Below are 19,312 nucleotides of genomic sequence, written 5' to 3' on the forward strand. Positions count from 1 at the left end.
TAAACAAAGTTTGGTAAAAAAAAAAAAAAAAAATCCTGAAGCCTAAAAATTGATTGGTGAATAAAAAAACAAAACAAAAACAACAACAACAAAAAAACCAACAACAAAAAAACCCTTTGTTTTTGCCTATACATGTCATGTCATTTCATATCATTTTATTTTTTAAACAACTTAGTCCTGGTGTCCACTACAGAGGACATAGCATAACATGAGAATAAAATAGAATTTTTCAAAAATGTTTTTTTTTTTTCCTCATTTGTTTCTTATGCTCTAAAAAAAAAAAAAAAAAAATTCAAAAAACTTTTTTTTCTGGGTCTCAGGATGAGGATATATATATATATATATATATAACTGTGCCTCTCCAGTCTTCCTTCAGACTCTGGGACCATGATTTCAACATGAAATGCAAAATTTACTTTTATCTGAAAAGAGGACTTTCGACCACTGTTCACTGTCCAGTTCTTTTTCTCCTTAGCCCAGGTAAGATGCTTCTGACGTTGTCTCTGGTTCAGAAGTGGCTTGGTAGTCCTTTTCCTGAAGATGTCTGAGTGTGGTGACTCTTGATGCGCTGACTCCGGCTTCATTCTACTCAATGTGAAGCTCTCCCAAGTGTTTGAATCGGCTTTACTTGACAGTATTCTCAAGCTTGCGGTCATCCCTGTTGCTTGTGCACCTTTGCCTACCCAATTTCTTCCTTCTAGTCAACTTTGCATTTAATATGCTTTGATACATCACTCTGTAAACAGCCACCCCATTCAGTAATGACCTTCTGTGACTTACTCTCTTTGTGGAGGGTGTCAATGATTGTCTCCTGGACCATTGCCAAGTCAGCAGTCTTCCCCATTAGTGTGATATATATATGATAGCCTAACATCACTGCACCATAGTACTGCAACAAGGGAAGTGGGCTGGACATCACTCATCATTTCAGTAGGCATCATACTAGTATATCATTGATATACTGGTATAGTTTTTGTTAATAGTTTGAATTAGATTTTATTTTTTATGTTTTCAATTTAGATTTATGATTAGTTTAAATATTATTAAAAAATAAAATAAAATAAAATACCAATCACATCAGTAAAATAAAATAAAATCCCAATCACATCAGTTTGTCGTGTTTGGTAGAAAGTTCAATGTGTTTGAGAGCTCAGTTCTCGTAAATTGTGTGTAGTTAGGCTGCTGTCTGTGTTTGAGTCTGTGCTGCCACAGAAGGCTGTAGGCAGCTCTTTGTGTGTTGAGACGCAGCCCAGTGAGTCCAGCGTGATTCTCTGAGTGTGCGCGAGTGAAACGCCAGCAGGGCAACAAACACAAGGGCGGACACAGTAAGTTAATGAACTTATTAAACTTTGTAGAGCACTTTTGTTTTTCAGATTGTGTTGTTTTCTTCATACAAACACTGAGGCATTAGGTTATAATTTATTGTAGCTACAATTATTTGGAGTTACAAACAGTCTCGCGAGGCTCACTGGAAGTTGGAACTATTCTATCACTGCATCGGCAGAAGTAGTTTGCATTTACATTTCGATATCCTGCTATAAAACTTTTTTTTTTTTTTTTTTTTTTCCTGAACGAGTAAGATTGAGTTAATACTCAGTGTTCATTATTTGTTTTTTTTTAGAGACGGCTAGTCATGTGATGTGTGTTTATTTACAGTCGGAAGCATGTATGGTTGTTGTTATAAATGAATATAGCTGTGATTTAATGATGAATGGATAATATAGGTGATGTTCTCAATGAACTCGTTTCACATGAAACGCCCTTTGTGATATTTTACTATATTAACATGCGATAAATGATCAGAACACAGCTAAAGAATTGAGTCTGTTTTATCAGTATTGTGCTTCATAAGTCTATAATTAACAGTCTAATAAATCGTGAATGAGTGCAAACTTGTTCATGTTTGGAATAGCATGCTACTCATACTTGGAATGTAGTGTGTAGTATTTAAAGCATGGAAAACTGCAGTGTCCTTAACCAGACCCTACTTGTTGAGGATGAACCACTGATGTCAACTGCAGTCTTAAAATGTTCGTTCACCCAAAATGAAATTTCTGTCATTAATTACTCACCCTCATGTTCCAAACCCGCAAACCTTCGTTCAACTTCGGAACACAAGATATTTTTCAATGAAATCTGAGAGTTTATATATATATATATATATATATATATATATATATATATATATATATCCTATAGAAAACAACAAAATTACCACATTCAAGGTCCAGAGAAGTAGTAAAGACATTGTTAAAATAGTCCATGTGACTGCAGTGGTTCAACCTTAATGTTATGAAACAACGAAAATACTTTTTGTGCGCAAACACAAAACAAAAATAATGACTTTAACAATTTGAGCTGTTGTCATACACATTTGACATAGTGAACGCAGTGCAGGCTTCTGTGTTCTACGTCCGAACACTGACTCATTATTGGCTGGCTCCTGCGTCAGCATCACACGTATGCGTCATGCTGCTCACGTGTACAGCCAATACTGAGCCGGCGTTCGGACATAAACACGGAAGCCTGCACTGCCTTCACTGTCAACTGTGTGTGACAACAGTTCAAATTGTTAAATAAAGTCGTTATTTTTGTTTTGTTTTTGAGCACAAAAGTATTCTCGTCGCTTCATAACATTAAGGTTGAACCACTGTAGTCACGTTGACTATTTTAATGATGTCTTTACTACTTCTCTGGACCTTAAATGTGGTAATTTAGTTGCTTTCTATGGGAGATAAAAAAAAAAAAAAACTCAGATTTCCTCAAAAATATCTTAATTTGTGTTTTGATGATGTACAAAGGTCTTACGGGTTTGGAACAACGTGAGGGTGAGTACATAATCACAGAAATGTAATTTTTTGGATGAACTAACCCTTTAATTTGTGCTCCATGACTTGCTTGATTGAACTACTGCAATTTAAGAAAATGTGAGATCACTTAAAGAGTGTATGTTTTTTTTTTTGCTGTTTATATTTCAGAAAGCAGAATATTTAAAGTGTACTGTGCAGTATGCATTTTGTTTAAAACTTTCTTAAAGTCCGCATTGAAATGGAAGTTGTGACAGTCTTTTCTTCCCTATTGTGATATATAGTGAAACAGCTTCTCAAATGAGAACAAATGTAGGGTGGGGCTTGATTTTGTCTATGAGCAATTGGTTGGTTGGTTGGTTGGCTGGTTGTGGTTTGCTATTAGTGGATCTCATGTGAGTGACAGGTTGCCCCGCCCTCGCACCAGTAAACACATCGGAGAAGAGATGTTAGGGAGGGAAGTTATTTTAATTAAAGATTACGAGGCACATGAATTAAAAAACTAAACAAAATGATGTGCAGTGCACTGATAAATCTTTTATAATATACACTGCAATATTCTAGAAAAATAATAATTTTTGATTTTGATTTCATGGTAACTTTAACTTATAATAGTCCAAATGAGTAATAATTAGATGTCGAAATTGTGGTTTACATTAATTCCAGATCATTCATCACTGTCAAAAAATTAAAGTCGAACACATTGCATCATGGGATACAGTATTCCATGCATATTTCTAGAATATATTGCATACTTTGACAGATGTCTTTGATCTTTCCAGTATCTCATTTGTTCAGAAAATTAGCTGTCTGTACAAACTATGCCTACTGCATTCCAAATAAGAGTAGTATGCTAGCATGCAATTCCAAACATCTTTTCAAAATGTGTCGCGATTGACAGGATCCCTATGCAGTGTTTACATGGATCTGCGACTAAAATTGCTGTATGCTGCCAGGCCAGTAGTTAGCAATGTCACTCTGTAAAGAAACACGACATGCCAATAGACTGAACATGTAATTCACATGCGTATGGTGTCACTGTTTTCACAAATTCACTTTTTTTGTAGTTTAGACGGAGATGATAACGGTATTGTTTTTAAAAACTTGCACTTTGAAAGCTTGCGTTTTCAGGCCCCCAAAATGCTGTTTTCGTGTAAATTAACAGCCAAAACGCATAAAAAGTTTTCCATTTTTTTGGTTGAAAATGGTGTTGTGTAAATGGCCCCTTAGATGTGTATTTTATCTTATTTAACTGTAATCATGATAGTTGCGCTGTAATAATCTCTGCACCATGCTATTGTCACATCTTTCACAATTTATACCCGCAAACAACTGCATGCAAAACACTCCTGGGACTTGTTAAATGTATTAAAAACGCTGGAGCCTCAAATCATTTTTACTGCATTTATTTATTTACCTTATTCCCTGTTCTCAGTGCCATTCGAATTAAACGTATGCTCCTTCGGATTGGAATCTCATTTGGTGGAATACACTGCACTTTGCAGGGCATTTACTGTCGAATGGAACACACTTCCAGACTGTGCTGAAGTAAGCTATGTGATTATGTACAGGATACGAACTGTATTGCATGTCTCAGCAGCCAGTAGTGTGAGTTGTTGTGGTGCAAAGCCCTAGACTCTGAGGCAATTCCCTGCCCGCACTGCTGGGCTAGATAGGAATGTGTGGCTTTGACTTTTTTGCACGACAGACAACCTTTGAACAGGCCATAACAAAGACTGAGAACTCAGATATCTTACATTGCTTTCCCAAAACTGTGATTGGTTCAGGAAGGTGAATCTGTCTGCATTCCTGATCATAACAAAGCCAGTGTGTTAAGTGATGTCTGCCTTTGTCCTCGAAACACTGCTCATACTAAGTTCTGTCGTGCTGTGGTTATATTCTTCCTCCAAGAGCTGTCTCACATTCTCCAAGCCCTTCATTCTTCAGCTGTAAGTGTTACTTGCAGCCGGCTCACAAGAGCATGTTCTCGGTCAGAGCCATTCCTGGAGAACCGTGTGGTTTGGATGCCATTGTCAAAACTGAGGTTAAAGTGATGTCAGGACAAAAATGCCTCAGCAATGTCTGTGGGAGGCTGTTTGCTCATGACCTCCAAGCATTTGGCTAGATCATGCTGAATGAATCTTGATTATTTTACATGATACCATCTACATGATGGTGCCATGACTCTTAGGATAGTTACGGAAAATAGTCAGTGCTGTACTGAACCCACCACAGATGTGACCGTTTCTACTGACTCTACAGACTGAAGTATCTCAAGGTTGGCTTCTATTTTAATTCCCTAACTAATATTCCACAGGCCTGTTGTGTCTCTCTGTCTCTTCTAGTGGGCATATAACTAATAGTCTTGAGTGATTATGAAAAAAACGAAAATTTCATTTTCGTCTGTCTTCATCTGTTGGGCTCAGTGTTTTGGGAAGTCTAGATGGTTCCACCCCAGTTCTGCCATATTTTCCCCTCATAAAATCCACCAAACTTTGAGTCTTGTCATGCAACCAGCACTCTAATAAAGGTTAGTAAAAACAGGGCCCAGTGAACTTTGTCAATATGAAGGAATTTTCCATATTGATTTTTTTTACATATGTATTTTGAATTACGCATTGCGTTGTGTTTCAGGGCTAAAGGAAATGTCTGTAAACTTGGCAGAAAATTACTAGTACCTTTTCTGTTTTTCAACAATTTTTTGTCTTACTGTGAATAAGAGCTTTTTCCACTTGGAAAGAAGCATACAATGCAGTTTTACATGTTCTAAAGATATTGGCTGCATCTGAAATCGTATACTCTCTTGAGTATGTACTTTTTTTTGAATAAGTAGTTTGTATGCGTTAAAAAGTTTGTTCTATATGGTATGAATCTGTGTCTAATATAAGGGGCTTTCGTACCACATAGTTATAGGAACTAAGTTATAGGAACTAGCCGTTAGGGGTAGTTCCCCGAAATCAAATTTTCCCCTGGGCCATTTTCCTGGTTGCATTCGCACCGGCAGTAGGAACTCTGAAGCGACCGATAGTGGTGTCATTTAAGCGTGGTATTCACAAATGTCAACAACTGGCGGATGGAGGATGCCGTGATCGGAGCTGTGTTTGTTGTGTGTCGTGGGTTTCGTGGTAACGGAGATAGAATGTAAACGCATAATTTAATGTAATTGTAAATGCTAAAGAGCCACGACAACTTGCAGTGTTACATATCATCGAGGCTGAGAAAAGAACGCAACACCGCAGACAACAGGTAAATGCTGTTAACTGCTGTAAATATGAAGTAAATATGTTTACATAGCTTTTTAAAAATGTGTTTCGTGTTTCGTGTGCGTGTGACCAATCAGCGTACACTTACGTCACTGATAGTTCCTATAGCGCTGTTTTAGACCCTACTCTGAAATAGGAGCTAATTTAGTTCCCCCAAATGGAGTTCCTTGAACTGAAATCGTTACTGCGGTGCGAACATGGCAAAATCTGGGTACTTCCGCCAGTAGTTCTAGGAACTATGAAAAGATTCCTCCGGTTCGAAAGCCCCAATAAATGTAATCTGGTCATACTACATTCACCATGTTGTCATTATCACGTGACCTACCAGCGTCAGCTGCGTCGCTTCACTGCCATTCACAAATCCTCTCCTGTTGCCTCATGGGATAGTAAAGTGTCCATCATATGCACACTTCAGAATCTCACCAGAAGTAGTAGGTCATCTGGGTACTTTTTGCCTACTCTTTTATGAGTACTGTGAATTTGGACATACTTCTTTTGCCACATACTGTTTTTCTCTAACCAATCCTGTCATTGGTGGGCGGGGCTTTTCTCCACTGACTTGCTATGATGTTCAAAGCATTTCTAATGCTGATTTTTAGAAATTAGCTTTCTGACTCTGAGATGGCGAAAGGGAACATGGTTTGTGTAACATTAGCGACACATTATTAGCTGTTAAGCAAAATGCTAATCATATCAATTACTGTTATGTGTCCAACATTGTAGAGAATTATACATAAAACGCATTACCATTCTGATACATGGACTTGTAGACGACCCTGTATAATTCACTCTTTCTCTTCTTCTTCTGAATCAGTTTCTGTCTGAATTAAACCAATATTTCCACTTGCCTTTGTGTAGTGTTTACTACAGTTGAGCAAGTTGATCAGGTAATCCGAGCTGCTGTGATTGAGTGGAGGCAGGGGCTAATTTACATATTCATGAATCTGCGTATACTAAATGAAGCAAGAGTGGAAAGTTACATTCAAGCTATTTTAAGGCATGAAGAAATTTTCACAGGACAAAAAAAACATTTAAATATGTCATTTTGGCTATCAGAGATGAGTTTTAAGGGACAAAATTATTGACTGCAGGGAGACTTTAATGCAAAACCTGCTGGATCCAGTGAGAACTACATGTTACAGATCCTACTGTTGCTCAAACTTACAGTTAGGCTAGATGTAAAAATTTTCACTACTTTTAAGATGCTTTTTGCAACATGAACATTTTGCTAAAGTAAGCATCTCCTTTTGTGTTTCATATAAGAAAGAGAGTTGTACAGGTTTGGAACCACTTGACGACAACATATTCAGACCGGTAGTCTGTCTTTTTTATGTGGTTTTGTAGTACTTCACTGGTTTATTCATGCTTTATGATCTATGATAAACTAGTGGAGGCTGTAGACTAAACACTCCTGCTCTGACTACACAAACCTGCATTCACCTCAAATGTCCACTTTTGTGAATTTGAATGTTGTGAATATTGTTGCTATTCTCTTGGCTGGACTTCATGTTCCTTGCTTTTCCTCAGTGTTTAAATTCTTTCACTATTGAATGCTGGGAAGGGTACTAATTTGTTGTCTGACTCTGAATCACATTTGGATTGCTCTAAATATACTGCAAAGTACAGTATTGTTTTGATGTATCTTCATGTTGTTTTGAAACAGTAAATTTCATATCACTCTGTTGGTTGATTTAATCAGACTGATATTTTGAATGGGTCTGATTAAAAGATCATGTTACGTAGAGCCGTTAGGAGTGAACAGGTTTGCTTGAAGTGTCAGGTTTACTGTAGCATTCAAGTTCCTCCATACTGACGATTTAATGTTAGTTAAGAACATTTCACTCACAAATTATTATTATTTTTTTTTTACTGTAATACAAGTTTTTTTTTTTTATAGTAATAAGTAGTAGTTACTATTATTCTCTGTGGTGATCCTTATTTTCATTACTGTAGTCATTACAGAATTTTTTTTTTTTTTTTTTTTTTACAAAATACTGTTGTACAATGTTTTTTATTCAACAAATTAGGTCAGGGATCATATTTGTATATATCATGGAATGAGTAATTTATTAACCACTGTAACAATATATATACAGTATAAAAGTAATAAAATAGAAATAATAAAATCCAATTATAGGTATTTTACAATGTTTTGAATAAATACTTGAAATACTACACAGCCTCTCTCTCTCTCTCTCTCTCTCTCTCTCTCTCTCTCTCTCTCTCTCTCTCGCTTCAGTAAATGTCCTGTGTGCAATGCGGGTTGAGTTTACAAAAGCATCTGTAAGTGAACACCTGTCTTCATGGTTTGCACTCAAGGAGACCTTTGTACTGCTCCTTTACTCTCCACACTGTTGTTCCTCAGGGCTCAGGTAACAAAATACCAGCAAGTTTCAGCAACAAAGATGAGAGACCTTTAAAATCAGATTTATTGTTTTGCAATGGTGGAATTTGAAGAACCAACCAAACTGTGTTCTCCAGCTGTTAGGTGGATTTTTCTACTACAATTCTGCCTCTTGAAACTGAATGTTCCTGATCTTCAGGATCTGACTTGTTTAACAGGTGATGTGTTGTAACCTGAGCTTCAGGAATGTCAAAATTCCTCTGTGGACTGGTAACACATTTAGACATTCAAGGAACCGTTCACTTGTGTCTAGAAATGTATGCAGTGTGTGCAAAGCTCCTGTAAAACCTTTAATTTTTTTAATAATGTTAGTCATGGTTTTTTGCTCCAACAAGGTTTTTGGTAAAGTGTGTAATTTCTGTGCAACTAGCATCACAAAACGACATTGAAAACATAATGATTGTTTTCAAACCGGTTTTTTTTAAATGCGTTCCTGTATCATCCATTGGTTATGGTTAGACAAACAGATAGTTCCGCCCCCAGATCATGCCATTGGTTTGTTTTGTGCCACAATGATTTGTTGTCTCTTAAGCTGAGATGAGAATTGTTTTTAACAATCCTTAAAATTACACACATATCTACATATAGAATATATTGCTTCCTCCATTTTTTGCGACAGTCAAAGTCAAATTCCCAGCATGTTCAGTTTTTTTTTTTTTTCTGAAATAGATGAATGTGAATCTGGCAATATTACGTTGGTTGTTGTACATATCACGGCAGTTCAGAAATAAAGTGTTCGGTGAGTGGCGCTACAAGGTTAATGCTCTCGTTTGAAAATAACGTAGCACCTAAACTAAACCTGACCCTAAACCTGACCGATAGTGTTAACAAAAGCAAACAGGAGAAAATAATTGCATTTGCTGAAGCAACAATGCCATTTTAGCATGTTTCTACAAGTCTTTGAGCTCTTTTATCGTGACTCATGTTTCACAGGACTTGTACCCGAGTGCAATATTGTACCAGGTGAGCTGCCGAGCAAGTTTACTACAGTAGAAAAGATACATATGGAGCTGGATATGTGATGGAAATGTCAAAATGTATTAGTTTACAAATCATGCACTATGGTAAAATGCCATAACATAGTATTTTACAAGGAAATAAAATAAGTCTATTAATCAATAATCTGCTCCTGTAATCATAGCTCCTGTGAAAATGAATAGAAGTAAGTTGTTGGTGTTTTATTGTCTCTACTGTTCATTTCAGCTGGAGACTGCAGTGAATTGTATGTGTAGATACATTTTTGTAGTTTTGTAAAAATGTTCGTAGAGGCATGTTTTTCCAATGGTTGTATAGATCTCTACATACAAATAAGATTAGCTAACCTTATATTGCATGTGAAATACATAGTTCACACTTCTTCATCAGGGTGCGGCCAAGTTTCTGTTGAATAAGCTTTGAAATGTAAATGTGAGTGGTCATGTTAATGAGCTTATGTTTGTCCTGTCATGCAACTTGTCCCAGATCACGAGAGTTATGCTATTACTTTTCATAGAGACTTTTGTTTTCACAAAATGGGCAAAACAGGAGGGATGAGACATATCTGGGGGCCACAATAGGTGGAGGTGGGCTATTTTAACTCTGGGTTTTAGCAGTTCACTAAAACCCAGGCCCATTTATAACCCACTTGCAGTTTGCCAACAACTTGTGCTTTAGGCTATGGGAAATAAGATTATGATGCAGACGCCAAATTTGATCAATTTAATTCTGAATTGAAACAGTAAGGGTGTGTTTTGAGGTAATCATGCCCTCATTTAAGGTCTGTCTCTGGGAATGTTCTGTTATTTCTCATGTGGCCTGTTTCCTTAGCAAATGAATGAGTCTTTGTTACGTACCCGCTCAGCCGTCCTTGAAATTAGTTTGCCATTGATAGATTGGGAGGAAATTACAAAATGTTTTATTTATTTTTGTAGCGAAATGGCAGCAGTTTTTGCGCTGACACTGTGTTTTTTAACTACATAAAAGCACAATCTGTTTATTTGAACTGTCTTTCTGCTTGAACATGCAAAGATATCACATGTTCAGCATGTGTTTCCAAGTGATTCAGTGGAGTTTCAAGTGATTCAGCATATGTCTGTCCATGGTGTTATTTTTTCCGTCCAGTAGCGACTTTTTAAAGCAACAGGATGTTTTAAGGTGAGTGACAGTATGTGGATTTAAGAGATGCATTGAGCTTTTCCCTGCCCCTTTTTTTCTCTTGTGACTTTATTGCTTTAGTAAGTACATCTGGGATGGAAATGGTAGTAAAGAAAAAAGAAAAGCATGCATGCTTTCCCCTCCCCCTCTCCTTCTCCGTCTGCGCCTGTCTATCCCTCCTCCCTCTCCGGCGGACACGCCGACCGCGACTCCCATAGCCTGTCAGGAAGTGTTATGACTTGCTGCCATAGGTCTTTGTGAGGCAGGCAGGAATGCTGGTGTTTCAGATTAGCCTTGAAGGGTGTGGAGCGAGCACTGCCTGTACTGCTGCGACCGCTGGTGCCTACAGCCCCATTCTCAGTACGCATCGGGACGGTTTGTCTCTCTTTTTCTCATTTTTTGCTTCTTCTCCTCTCCTCTACATCCCACATTCTCTCATTAACATTATACACAGGGCAAAAGCATTCTCTGTCTGTCTGACTATTTTCCCAGCTGCTCTGCTAACAGCACAGCATCTGTGAAAGACGTCTGTTGTTTGAGTTCACATTTGTTGCATCTGTTTGCAGTTTGGAGTGAAGGAAGCAGTTTGAGGGTAACTGGTTGTGTTAACTGAGATTTCAAAGCATTTTTTTCATCTCGTCAGACTGGTAAATCAATTTTTTTTTGTGGTGGAGCACATGCTCAACTTTCTGTTTTTCAATCAAAGCCCCAAGAAAGCAATTCTTTGGCAGTTTTGTTCTTTTCTTTTGCTTTGTAACTTAACACTGCATAATGGTTTTTACTTTGTTCAATTACTCGTGCAGTGTTGGCAGTCCTTAGAGACACTGAAAATCTAGTGACTAGACAGGATTCTCTGGTTGCTTAGATTTGTGCATGACTCAGTCCCAGGAGGTTAAACTACTCTTCACTCATTTGGGAAGTAAACAAACCTTAGTCAAATTAGACTGGATCTATGCTTGGATTGTGAAGAAGCTTATTAAAGCGTGAATTGTGGAAGAATCGTTTCCAACTGGTGATTCAATAAAGGTATGTAACGCACAGTTCTCAGTGAAAGGGATGCCACAAGGGTGGAGATTTGGCCCATTTGTGTTTTGTCTTTTTCTTAAAAATTCCAGCAATGTTTCCATGTTGGCCTTCTGAATAGCTGAAGGATGACATTGAATGTAGACCTTGAGAAAATATTACCCAATAATCGTAGTCCTGTGCTGTCTTTAAGAGTTATTTACACAATAAACATTTTAACCATTATGTAACATTGGCAGGACGTTGACTCATTTTACAGCATTTTTGGAAGTCTTTAACTTTATGCTGTCCCACCAGGGTGTGGTTGGACAGCTGGCACCACTAATGACATAACTGATGAAAACAAAAACAAAACAAAAAAAACCTGGAGTGACGACTATGGGAATGGAGATGTTGACATGCGCTGCGGGTGTGTCCTGAATCATAATGAGTTCTTGCAAGGTAGTAGCTGCTAACAGGAAGATGCATCCTTGTAGTGCTGCAGTGTCTTGATCGCTGCCTGTAAAAGCACATCTCAGGTCAGTTTGTAGAGCAGAGCATGATTGAGGCTAGAGCTCTGCATCTGTTCTCGGTTCAGCTGCTGTGGGTGGACTCTGCTTAACAGTTTTTATTTAGTTGTGGCCTCGATTCAAACAGTACGCCACTATAGTGTTCACTGCTGCTCAATGACATGTTGGGCCGATGCCATAATACTGCAATTAAATGGACTGTATTAATTATTGTGATAACCTGGACAAATATTTACTTTTGGTTTCAGTGATTTGTGCTTAGTGTATTAGGCTACTGCTAATTATGTATGGGTTATAAGGTTTTTGCTCCACTCTTAAATGTAAAGATTCTTTAATGGCATTGATGGCTCCATGAAGAGCCTTTAACATCCATGGAACCTTTAACATCCATTGAACCTTTGCATTGCGCAAAAGGTTCTTTATAGTGGAAAAGGGTTCTTTAGATTAATAAAATGATCTTCACACTAAGAAAAAATGTTCACTGAAATATTCTTTGGGGAACTCAATTGGTTCTTCTATGGCATGACTTTGGAATCTTTATTTTTAAGAGGGTAGTTGTTAGGTCAACTTTCACAATTAAACAAAAGCAGACTGTTGGACAGTTCAGTATAGACTGCATCTGGTGTTCAGATTTGTACACATCTATCATAACTCAGAGATAAAATAGCACACTGATCTTCCAAAGAAACATGTCCAGACTTTGACTTTTGGCTGTGGATTGAACACTTTCTTTAGTTGATCTTTTTTCTGTTCTACCGTTTTCAATGTGCAATAACTGAATATGTGACTATTTGTTAGGCTTTTGCTTGCCTCGATTTCCAGTTGACTGTGCTGTTGACTAAACATAATATCTAGTCCTTTAAATGGATGAAGTAGTTTTTCAATCATTGTCATGGCAAAGAATCATGTGATTGCATTGCTTGCATTACAATGAGGTTGCATTCAAAAGAACTTGCCTTGACACGCCCTCTCGAACATACATTTTGCCCAAATATAGTCTACTCTGTTGCATGCTTGATAGACGTTTGCATGTCATTTGCATGTCTTATCATCTTACTGTACAATCCCACTTCCAGGTTTCTCTCTCGGAAGACAGGCGCCAATGTGCATTTACCACAATTTGGAAGTCCACACAATAAAGTTTTGTGTTCTCTCCACAGAAGGACACACTTCATTTGACTGAGAGAGCTTCAGGTTGTTCTTCGGGGAGATGGCAGGAAAAATATCCAAAGAAGAGCTGGAGGAGTTGCGAGAGGCCTTCGGGAAAGTTGGTGAGTTTTCTTCCTGTCCAACCAGTTTCGTCTACTCTAATCACAACTTGGCATGCCGCCCATACAGGTGTCCTTGTTCCTTTACGTATCTTGTGATTTCTACTGATTTGTCTTTGTTTTCTTTGCATAGATGAAAACAGCTACATCACTGTGCAAAGCCTAAAATTAGGATCTATTTTCAAATGTCTCATTTGGCTTCTAGTTTTAAATGCCATTGATTAGGAAACTCTAGATTTGTGTGTGTGTGCTATGTAATTGTTTTGTAATGTTGTTATCGGTCCTCCTAACTTCATGTGCAGCGTGTTTCCTGACAGTCTGCATTGTTTTGCTCAGAAAAACCATCTGGGTTTTTCATTTGATTCCATAAAGTTTTTGGCATAACCTGTTGCCTGGCTTTTTAAACTGTCCTCGTGGACTTTTGTCTCCAAACCAGCAACTGTTTACGGTCATATGTGTGTATATATATTCTCCTAGTTTCTCCAAAAGATTCAGTTTGAATAGGACTTGGATCTCTTAATTTATTCGTAGCATTAACTGTGTACTGAACATTTGTCATATTTTGCAAAATAAGTCTCTTTTGTTCATTTTCAAAACACAAATGAAGATATATCTGAGAGATCCTTCCACTGAAAGTTCATTCACCCAAAACTTTGACACTTCAAAAAGTTCATAAAGAGATCGTAAATCCATTAGAATCAAGCGGCTTAATTCATGATCACTTTATTTAATTAACAGATATAATTTAAGCTTTTATTCACATATAAACATTGATCAATACACAGTCATAAAGCACAACAAATATGGTCAACGGAAGCTCAAATGTACACACGAGAACAATAATGTTTGTTTTCACATGTCAAGCAAGTACAGTTGAGATTTTTAGAAATTATTAGATTATTAGATATTATTAGAATTCAACTATGGAAAAATAAGAATACACATCTTTATATTGGCACTATGTTATTGTACTGAGATACTAAGATACTTCTGACACTTCAATAACAGGTTAAATCAGCAAAAATAGAATAAAAAGTTTGCTTATTTGGCTCGCAAAAGATCATGCAAAAATGTAAAAAAAAATTCAGACAGGTCTAACTATTTAATTTTCTATAGTGAAAAAAAAAAAAAAAAAAAGCTCGAATATATATACTCACATAAGTATTTCTATAAGAGCTCTTCGTGTGCTCCAGAAGTGGAGTTTGTTGAAGTGGTTTTTAAAGGCTTAGAACAGCCATGTCAGCTACTACCTGGGTTTGAGTATTGCATAGAGTATGAGTATTAATATAGTATGTCAACAGATTTACAAAAAGTAAGTCATTAAAGAGGTCATGAACTGCATTTTTAAATTATTTTATGTTTCCTAAGGTGCACTTATAATGTTAGTATGATTTTTACATCAAAAATTGTCATAATTTAGAAATAAAAAAGGCCATTTTCAGCCTTGATTGTAGCCCTCTGATTTGAACACTCTGTTGGAAGAGGTGTGTCTGCTGTGAGACTTGAATGTAAACGCCCACTGCTGTGATTGGCTAATATCTTTGTGTATGAAATAAGTATTACATGTGGAACTCTCTCAAAAACTTTTACTATGTTTTTACTATTAGGCTGCAGCTGTCGAGATTAACTAATCATGAAAAGTGTTGATTATAGCATTCTATTTAGATCTTCTCCTGTCGCATAAAAGGTTGCAGTGATGAGCATGTAGCCGATGACAGACATGTCTGTTGAGTGCATGAATGCAGTGATCTCGTCATTGCAACTCGATTTCTGCACTCTTACTAATGCTTTCATTATAACTAACAGTGCAAACATACTGTAAATAAGACATTCATTGTGCAGTGTAGACAGATTGATTATAACAGGAGTTTTGGCGAGAGTCCAGAACTCAGTCACTGATAAACTCGTGCTGTGTGATTGACAGCTCCAACGATTATAGGGAGCGTTTTTTGATCTCGTTCTGTATATAATTTAATCATAATTTAAATAACAGATTATTTTCATGCTACTAAGAGAATCAATGTAAAGTTGACCGTTTAGTCACTGATTTACTGACGCTTAAACAGCACTGAACACAGATAAAAATCACTGATCACAGATTAGGCATTACAATTAACACGGTTACTGACATGTTGGCATTACTGTCGGGTCCATATCTTACTGTAAAAGTCTGTTTGCAAAGCCTGCACCGAAATTGCGACTGATTTACCAAAGAATCCACAGTGAAATGTGGAAACAACAAATAATGCTCTACTGAGACATTCACATAGTTGAAAACAAATAAGCTCTTTCCTAGCATTAGGAAACTTTGTCAGGTAATGTTGTTGTTAGTCCAGTGATCCTGTATCTCTCTTCTTCTCATCTCACTAATGCGCTAGTGGGCGGGGCCAAAGACGCGATGATGTAAAAGAAGACATTGATCTGATTCTGCAGAGGCAGTCTTTTGTCGCATTATTACGTCAAAATGTGACAAAATTCAAAACAAGTTGTCTTCAGAACTTGGTTTCAATAAAAGCTGTTTTTGGTCTAACGAGGAAGTTTTGAGTTCTGAAATTTACAGGATGGATTTAAAGGAAAAGTTGATTTCTCAGTTCATGACCCCTTTAAAGAGCATACTGTGCTTTGTGATCTGAGACTTTGGTGTATTGGTCTGGGTTTTGAAGTTTGGTATTTTGGATTTGGATTTTTTTTTTTTTTATGGTCCTTGACAAGAATGTGCCTCAGACTGCATTCCCCCATTTATCTGATTTCTCCAGCAGACTGGGCAGAACATTGAAGCCTTAATTGTTGTGCATGTCCTGGTATTGTAATGCGCGTACTAGAAAAAACCCAGTGGCTGACAGTTCATAATGGTTATTTTAATGTTGTATGTTCTGTTTTAGTATGATGACAGATAGCAGAAATTTGAGAGCTCCTATAACACAACAGCTCTGTTTCAAACCCAGTGAGCAGCCTATCCTGCTTTTGTGGATAAGACAATACCAGAATGCTTTGCTTGAAGCTCAGTAAAAATGTTCTGCATGAACCACTACTTGCTAAAATGTGGCCTGTGTTTTAGTCAAATAATATTTTTCTTATATTTTTGTAGTTTCATTTAAGTGTACCGATGTATTTGTTTTTGTATTCAAATGTTACATTGACATTGTTTTCACATTTCCAAAACATTTTATTTTGCATGCATATGCAGTAAAATAGTTTTTCTCGAAGCTGCAGTTTGCTGCTGATCATTTTAGCTAATCAAACTATTTCAATTGCATGTCCTCACATTTTTACCTCACAACGTTACCTAATTGCATCCTAAATGTTTTGTGCTTGTTGCAGGCAAGATGTTGACACCAAACCAATAGTTTTAATTTCTCTCCATAGATTTGAATGGCAATGGCTTTATCTCTGACCATGAGCTCCATGACCTGTTCAAAGAGGCCAATCTGCCCCTGCCAGGGTACAAAGTCCGAGAGATCATCCAGAAACTGATGGAAGAAGGTGACAAAGACAAGGACAACAGAATCAGCTTTGAAGAGTTTGTGTCTGTAAGTGTCTATGAACTGTTCTTTTCCTCATGGACACGAGATTCCTTAATATCCAAAAATAGTTATAAACCTCTACATACTCATCCTTACTACGCTTAAAACTTGTACATTACTTTTCATTGCAGTGCTTTGGAAAATAAAATGTAGTCCAGTGAATCAATGCTTTGTTGAGTCTATAGACTTCATTTGCAAAACAAATGTTATTGTCCTGAGAAAAACATTTACATGATCAGAAATTTTAATGGGTGAACAAAAGGTGCATCTTTTAGAGTAGGGGTCAAATCCCTGATTTGCATATTCAGCAGTAGCTTTCAGCATATATGGACAATAGACAATACATTTTACTTTGAGATTAGAGTCTCAGGGCTGAATCCAGATGGCCTGTTCACCATTTCATCATTTTTAGTAATTAGTGGTACTAAAAGATTGATGAAATAATTAGTATTAAATGCTGCTTGTGGATCTCATCTCATGTGCTACAGATATGATACGTTAAACTGTGCAGGCTGGTTGAGGAGAGTTGTGCTGTTACTTTTCTAGATGATCAGATAATAAAATAGGCCAAAAAATCCCAAAAGTTTAGAATAATTAATAGTAATTAAAAGATTTTTAATGTTTCGTATACTTACCAAGGCTGCACTGATCAATAATACACTAAAAACATTAATATTATGAAATATTATACAATTTAAAATAACTGTTTTCTATTTGAATATATTTTAAAATGTCAAAAAATATTTTAAAATGTCAGTAATGCAAAGCTAAATTTTCAGCATCATTAATCCTGTCTTCAGTGTCACATAATCTTTCAGAAAACATTCTAATATACTAATTTGATGCTCAGTTATTATCGGTGCTAATTTATTAATAATGGGTCTTATTATTATAATATATAGTTATGTGATACATTTTTTTTTTCCAGGATTCTTTGATAAATAGAAAGTTCATAAGTGATTTGAATGTTTGTTTGTTTTTGTAACAATGTAAAAGTCCCTCATTTTTCAATCAATTTAAGGTGTCCTTGCTGAATAATTCTGCAGTCCAGAATATTACAGAGACTCTTTTGCAGTTAGTAAGTGTTGATAGATAAAACTAATACTGTTGATGCTTCCTGCAAATGAGGCATATCATCCCATTGAATGGTTGTTTGTTTGCACTGCTGTGAGGAGGTTATGAGCAGCTGCTAGCAGAATCCGTTCACTAGATGTTCCACTTGGCACTGACAATCATGGTTTAATTACCCACACATGCCACATGTCATAAAATATGTGCATCTGTTTAGTTTCAAGGACCTCGTGTGTGTTCATGTATTTTTAGATTAGTAATACATATTTTATTTTTATGTGTGGATGAGTTGGTTGGTGTGTATTTAAGCAGTAAGGTACTGTGAAGTATTGTGAACAAAAGTCCCAGGCTAAAACGTGCTGTTAGGCATGACACACTGCGCAGTGATATTTCACAATACAGCATGGCGTCGAAGGACAGTTTTTACATAATAAAAATATTAAGGACAAACATTTTATTTAAAACGTTATTTTAAATTATCACCCATCTTATAAGTACACTAAGGTTAATAGTTGGCTCTATGGATGCTGTAAAGTAATAGGGTGAACGGGTGTTTTCTGTATCATGCGTTGGAGCATGACTGAAACTGTGTAAATCAGTCTGCATCTATTTTATAATTAATTTTATGGTCCCATGTGTCTGCACAGATCTTTCAGGAGCTAAAGAGCAGTGACATTGCAAAGAGTTTCCGGAAGGCCATCAACAGGAAAGAGGGTATCTTGGCTATTGGCGGCACATCCGAGCTGTCCAGTGCAGGCACACAGCACTCCTTTTCAGGTAAAAAATGCCTCTGATTTCAACGGATCAGACAAACCACTGTTTCCTTTTGCTATAATTACTTTTGCACCACTTCCCACTGGTTTGGAATGTAGTGATGTGGTATAACCAAGGTAAAATAAAGGTATCAGATGGTAATAATATATTCTTTGTATGGAGATCTGCAAGCTACTCTAAAGTACTTCAGACAATTCCATAGTAATACCAGGTCCTAAATCCCATAACATTATAATGGTAACATATACTTTTTGGTATTTTTATGTATTTAGTGGTTAATGGTATATCATCTTGTTTAATGCTTCTTTGTCCAGAGGAGGAGAGGTTTGCTTTCGTGAACTGGATCAACACAGCGCTGGAACACGACCCTGACTGTAAACATGTGCTGCCCATGAATCCCAATACAGATGCTCTCTTCAAGGCTGTAGGTGACGGTATTGTGCTGTGGTAAGTCAGACACACTCCTCAACATCTTGCCTGTGATTTAATTATTTTGTGTCATTTAAGAAACCTCCTCATTGCATATGTCATTGTTT

The 19,312-nt window shown here is 36.8% G+C and overlaps 1 protein-coding gene across 5 annotated transcripts in view; it reads left to right on the forward strand.

Annotated features, from left to right (window-relative positions):
• The first annotated feature begins 1,171 nt into the window (after positions 1-1,171).
• Positions 1,172-19,312, forward strand: part of pls3 (plastin 3 (T isoform)) — a 32,511-nt gene continuing 14,370 nt past the window's right edge. For 2 of the 5 annotated variants that reach the window (XM_051860827.1, XM_051860831.1), the window contains exons 1-5: positions 10,794-10,967; positions 13,300-13,410; positions 16,774-16,937; positions 18,650-18,779; positions 19,091-19,223. In XM_051860827.1, coding sequence (XP_051716787.1) covers positions 13,350-13,410; positions 16,774-16,937; positions 18,650-18,779; positions 19,091-19,223 — 488 coding nt within the window. In that variant the 5' untranslated portion in view covers positions 10,794-10,967; positions 13,300-13,349. Of the gene's footprint in view, positions 1,326-10,417; positions 10,608-10,793; positions 10,983-13,299; positions 13,411-16,773; positions 16,938-18,649; positions 18,780-19,090; positions 19,224-19,312 lie in introns of those variants that run through there. The other 3 variants (XM_051860829.1, XM_051860830.1, XM_051860828.1) reach the window with 3 other exon arrangements.

The sequence above is a fragment of the Ctenopharyngodon idella genome, chromosome 14 (genome assembly GCF_019924925.1).
Source record: "Ctenopharyngodon idella isolate HZGC_01 chromosome 14, HZGC01, whole genome shotgun sequence".
Classification (NCBI taxonomy): Eukaryota; Metazoa; Chordata; class Actinopteri; order Cypriniformes; family Xenocyprididae; genus Ctenopharyngodon; species Ctenopharyngodon idella.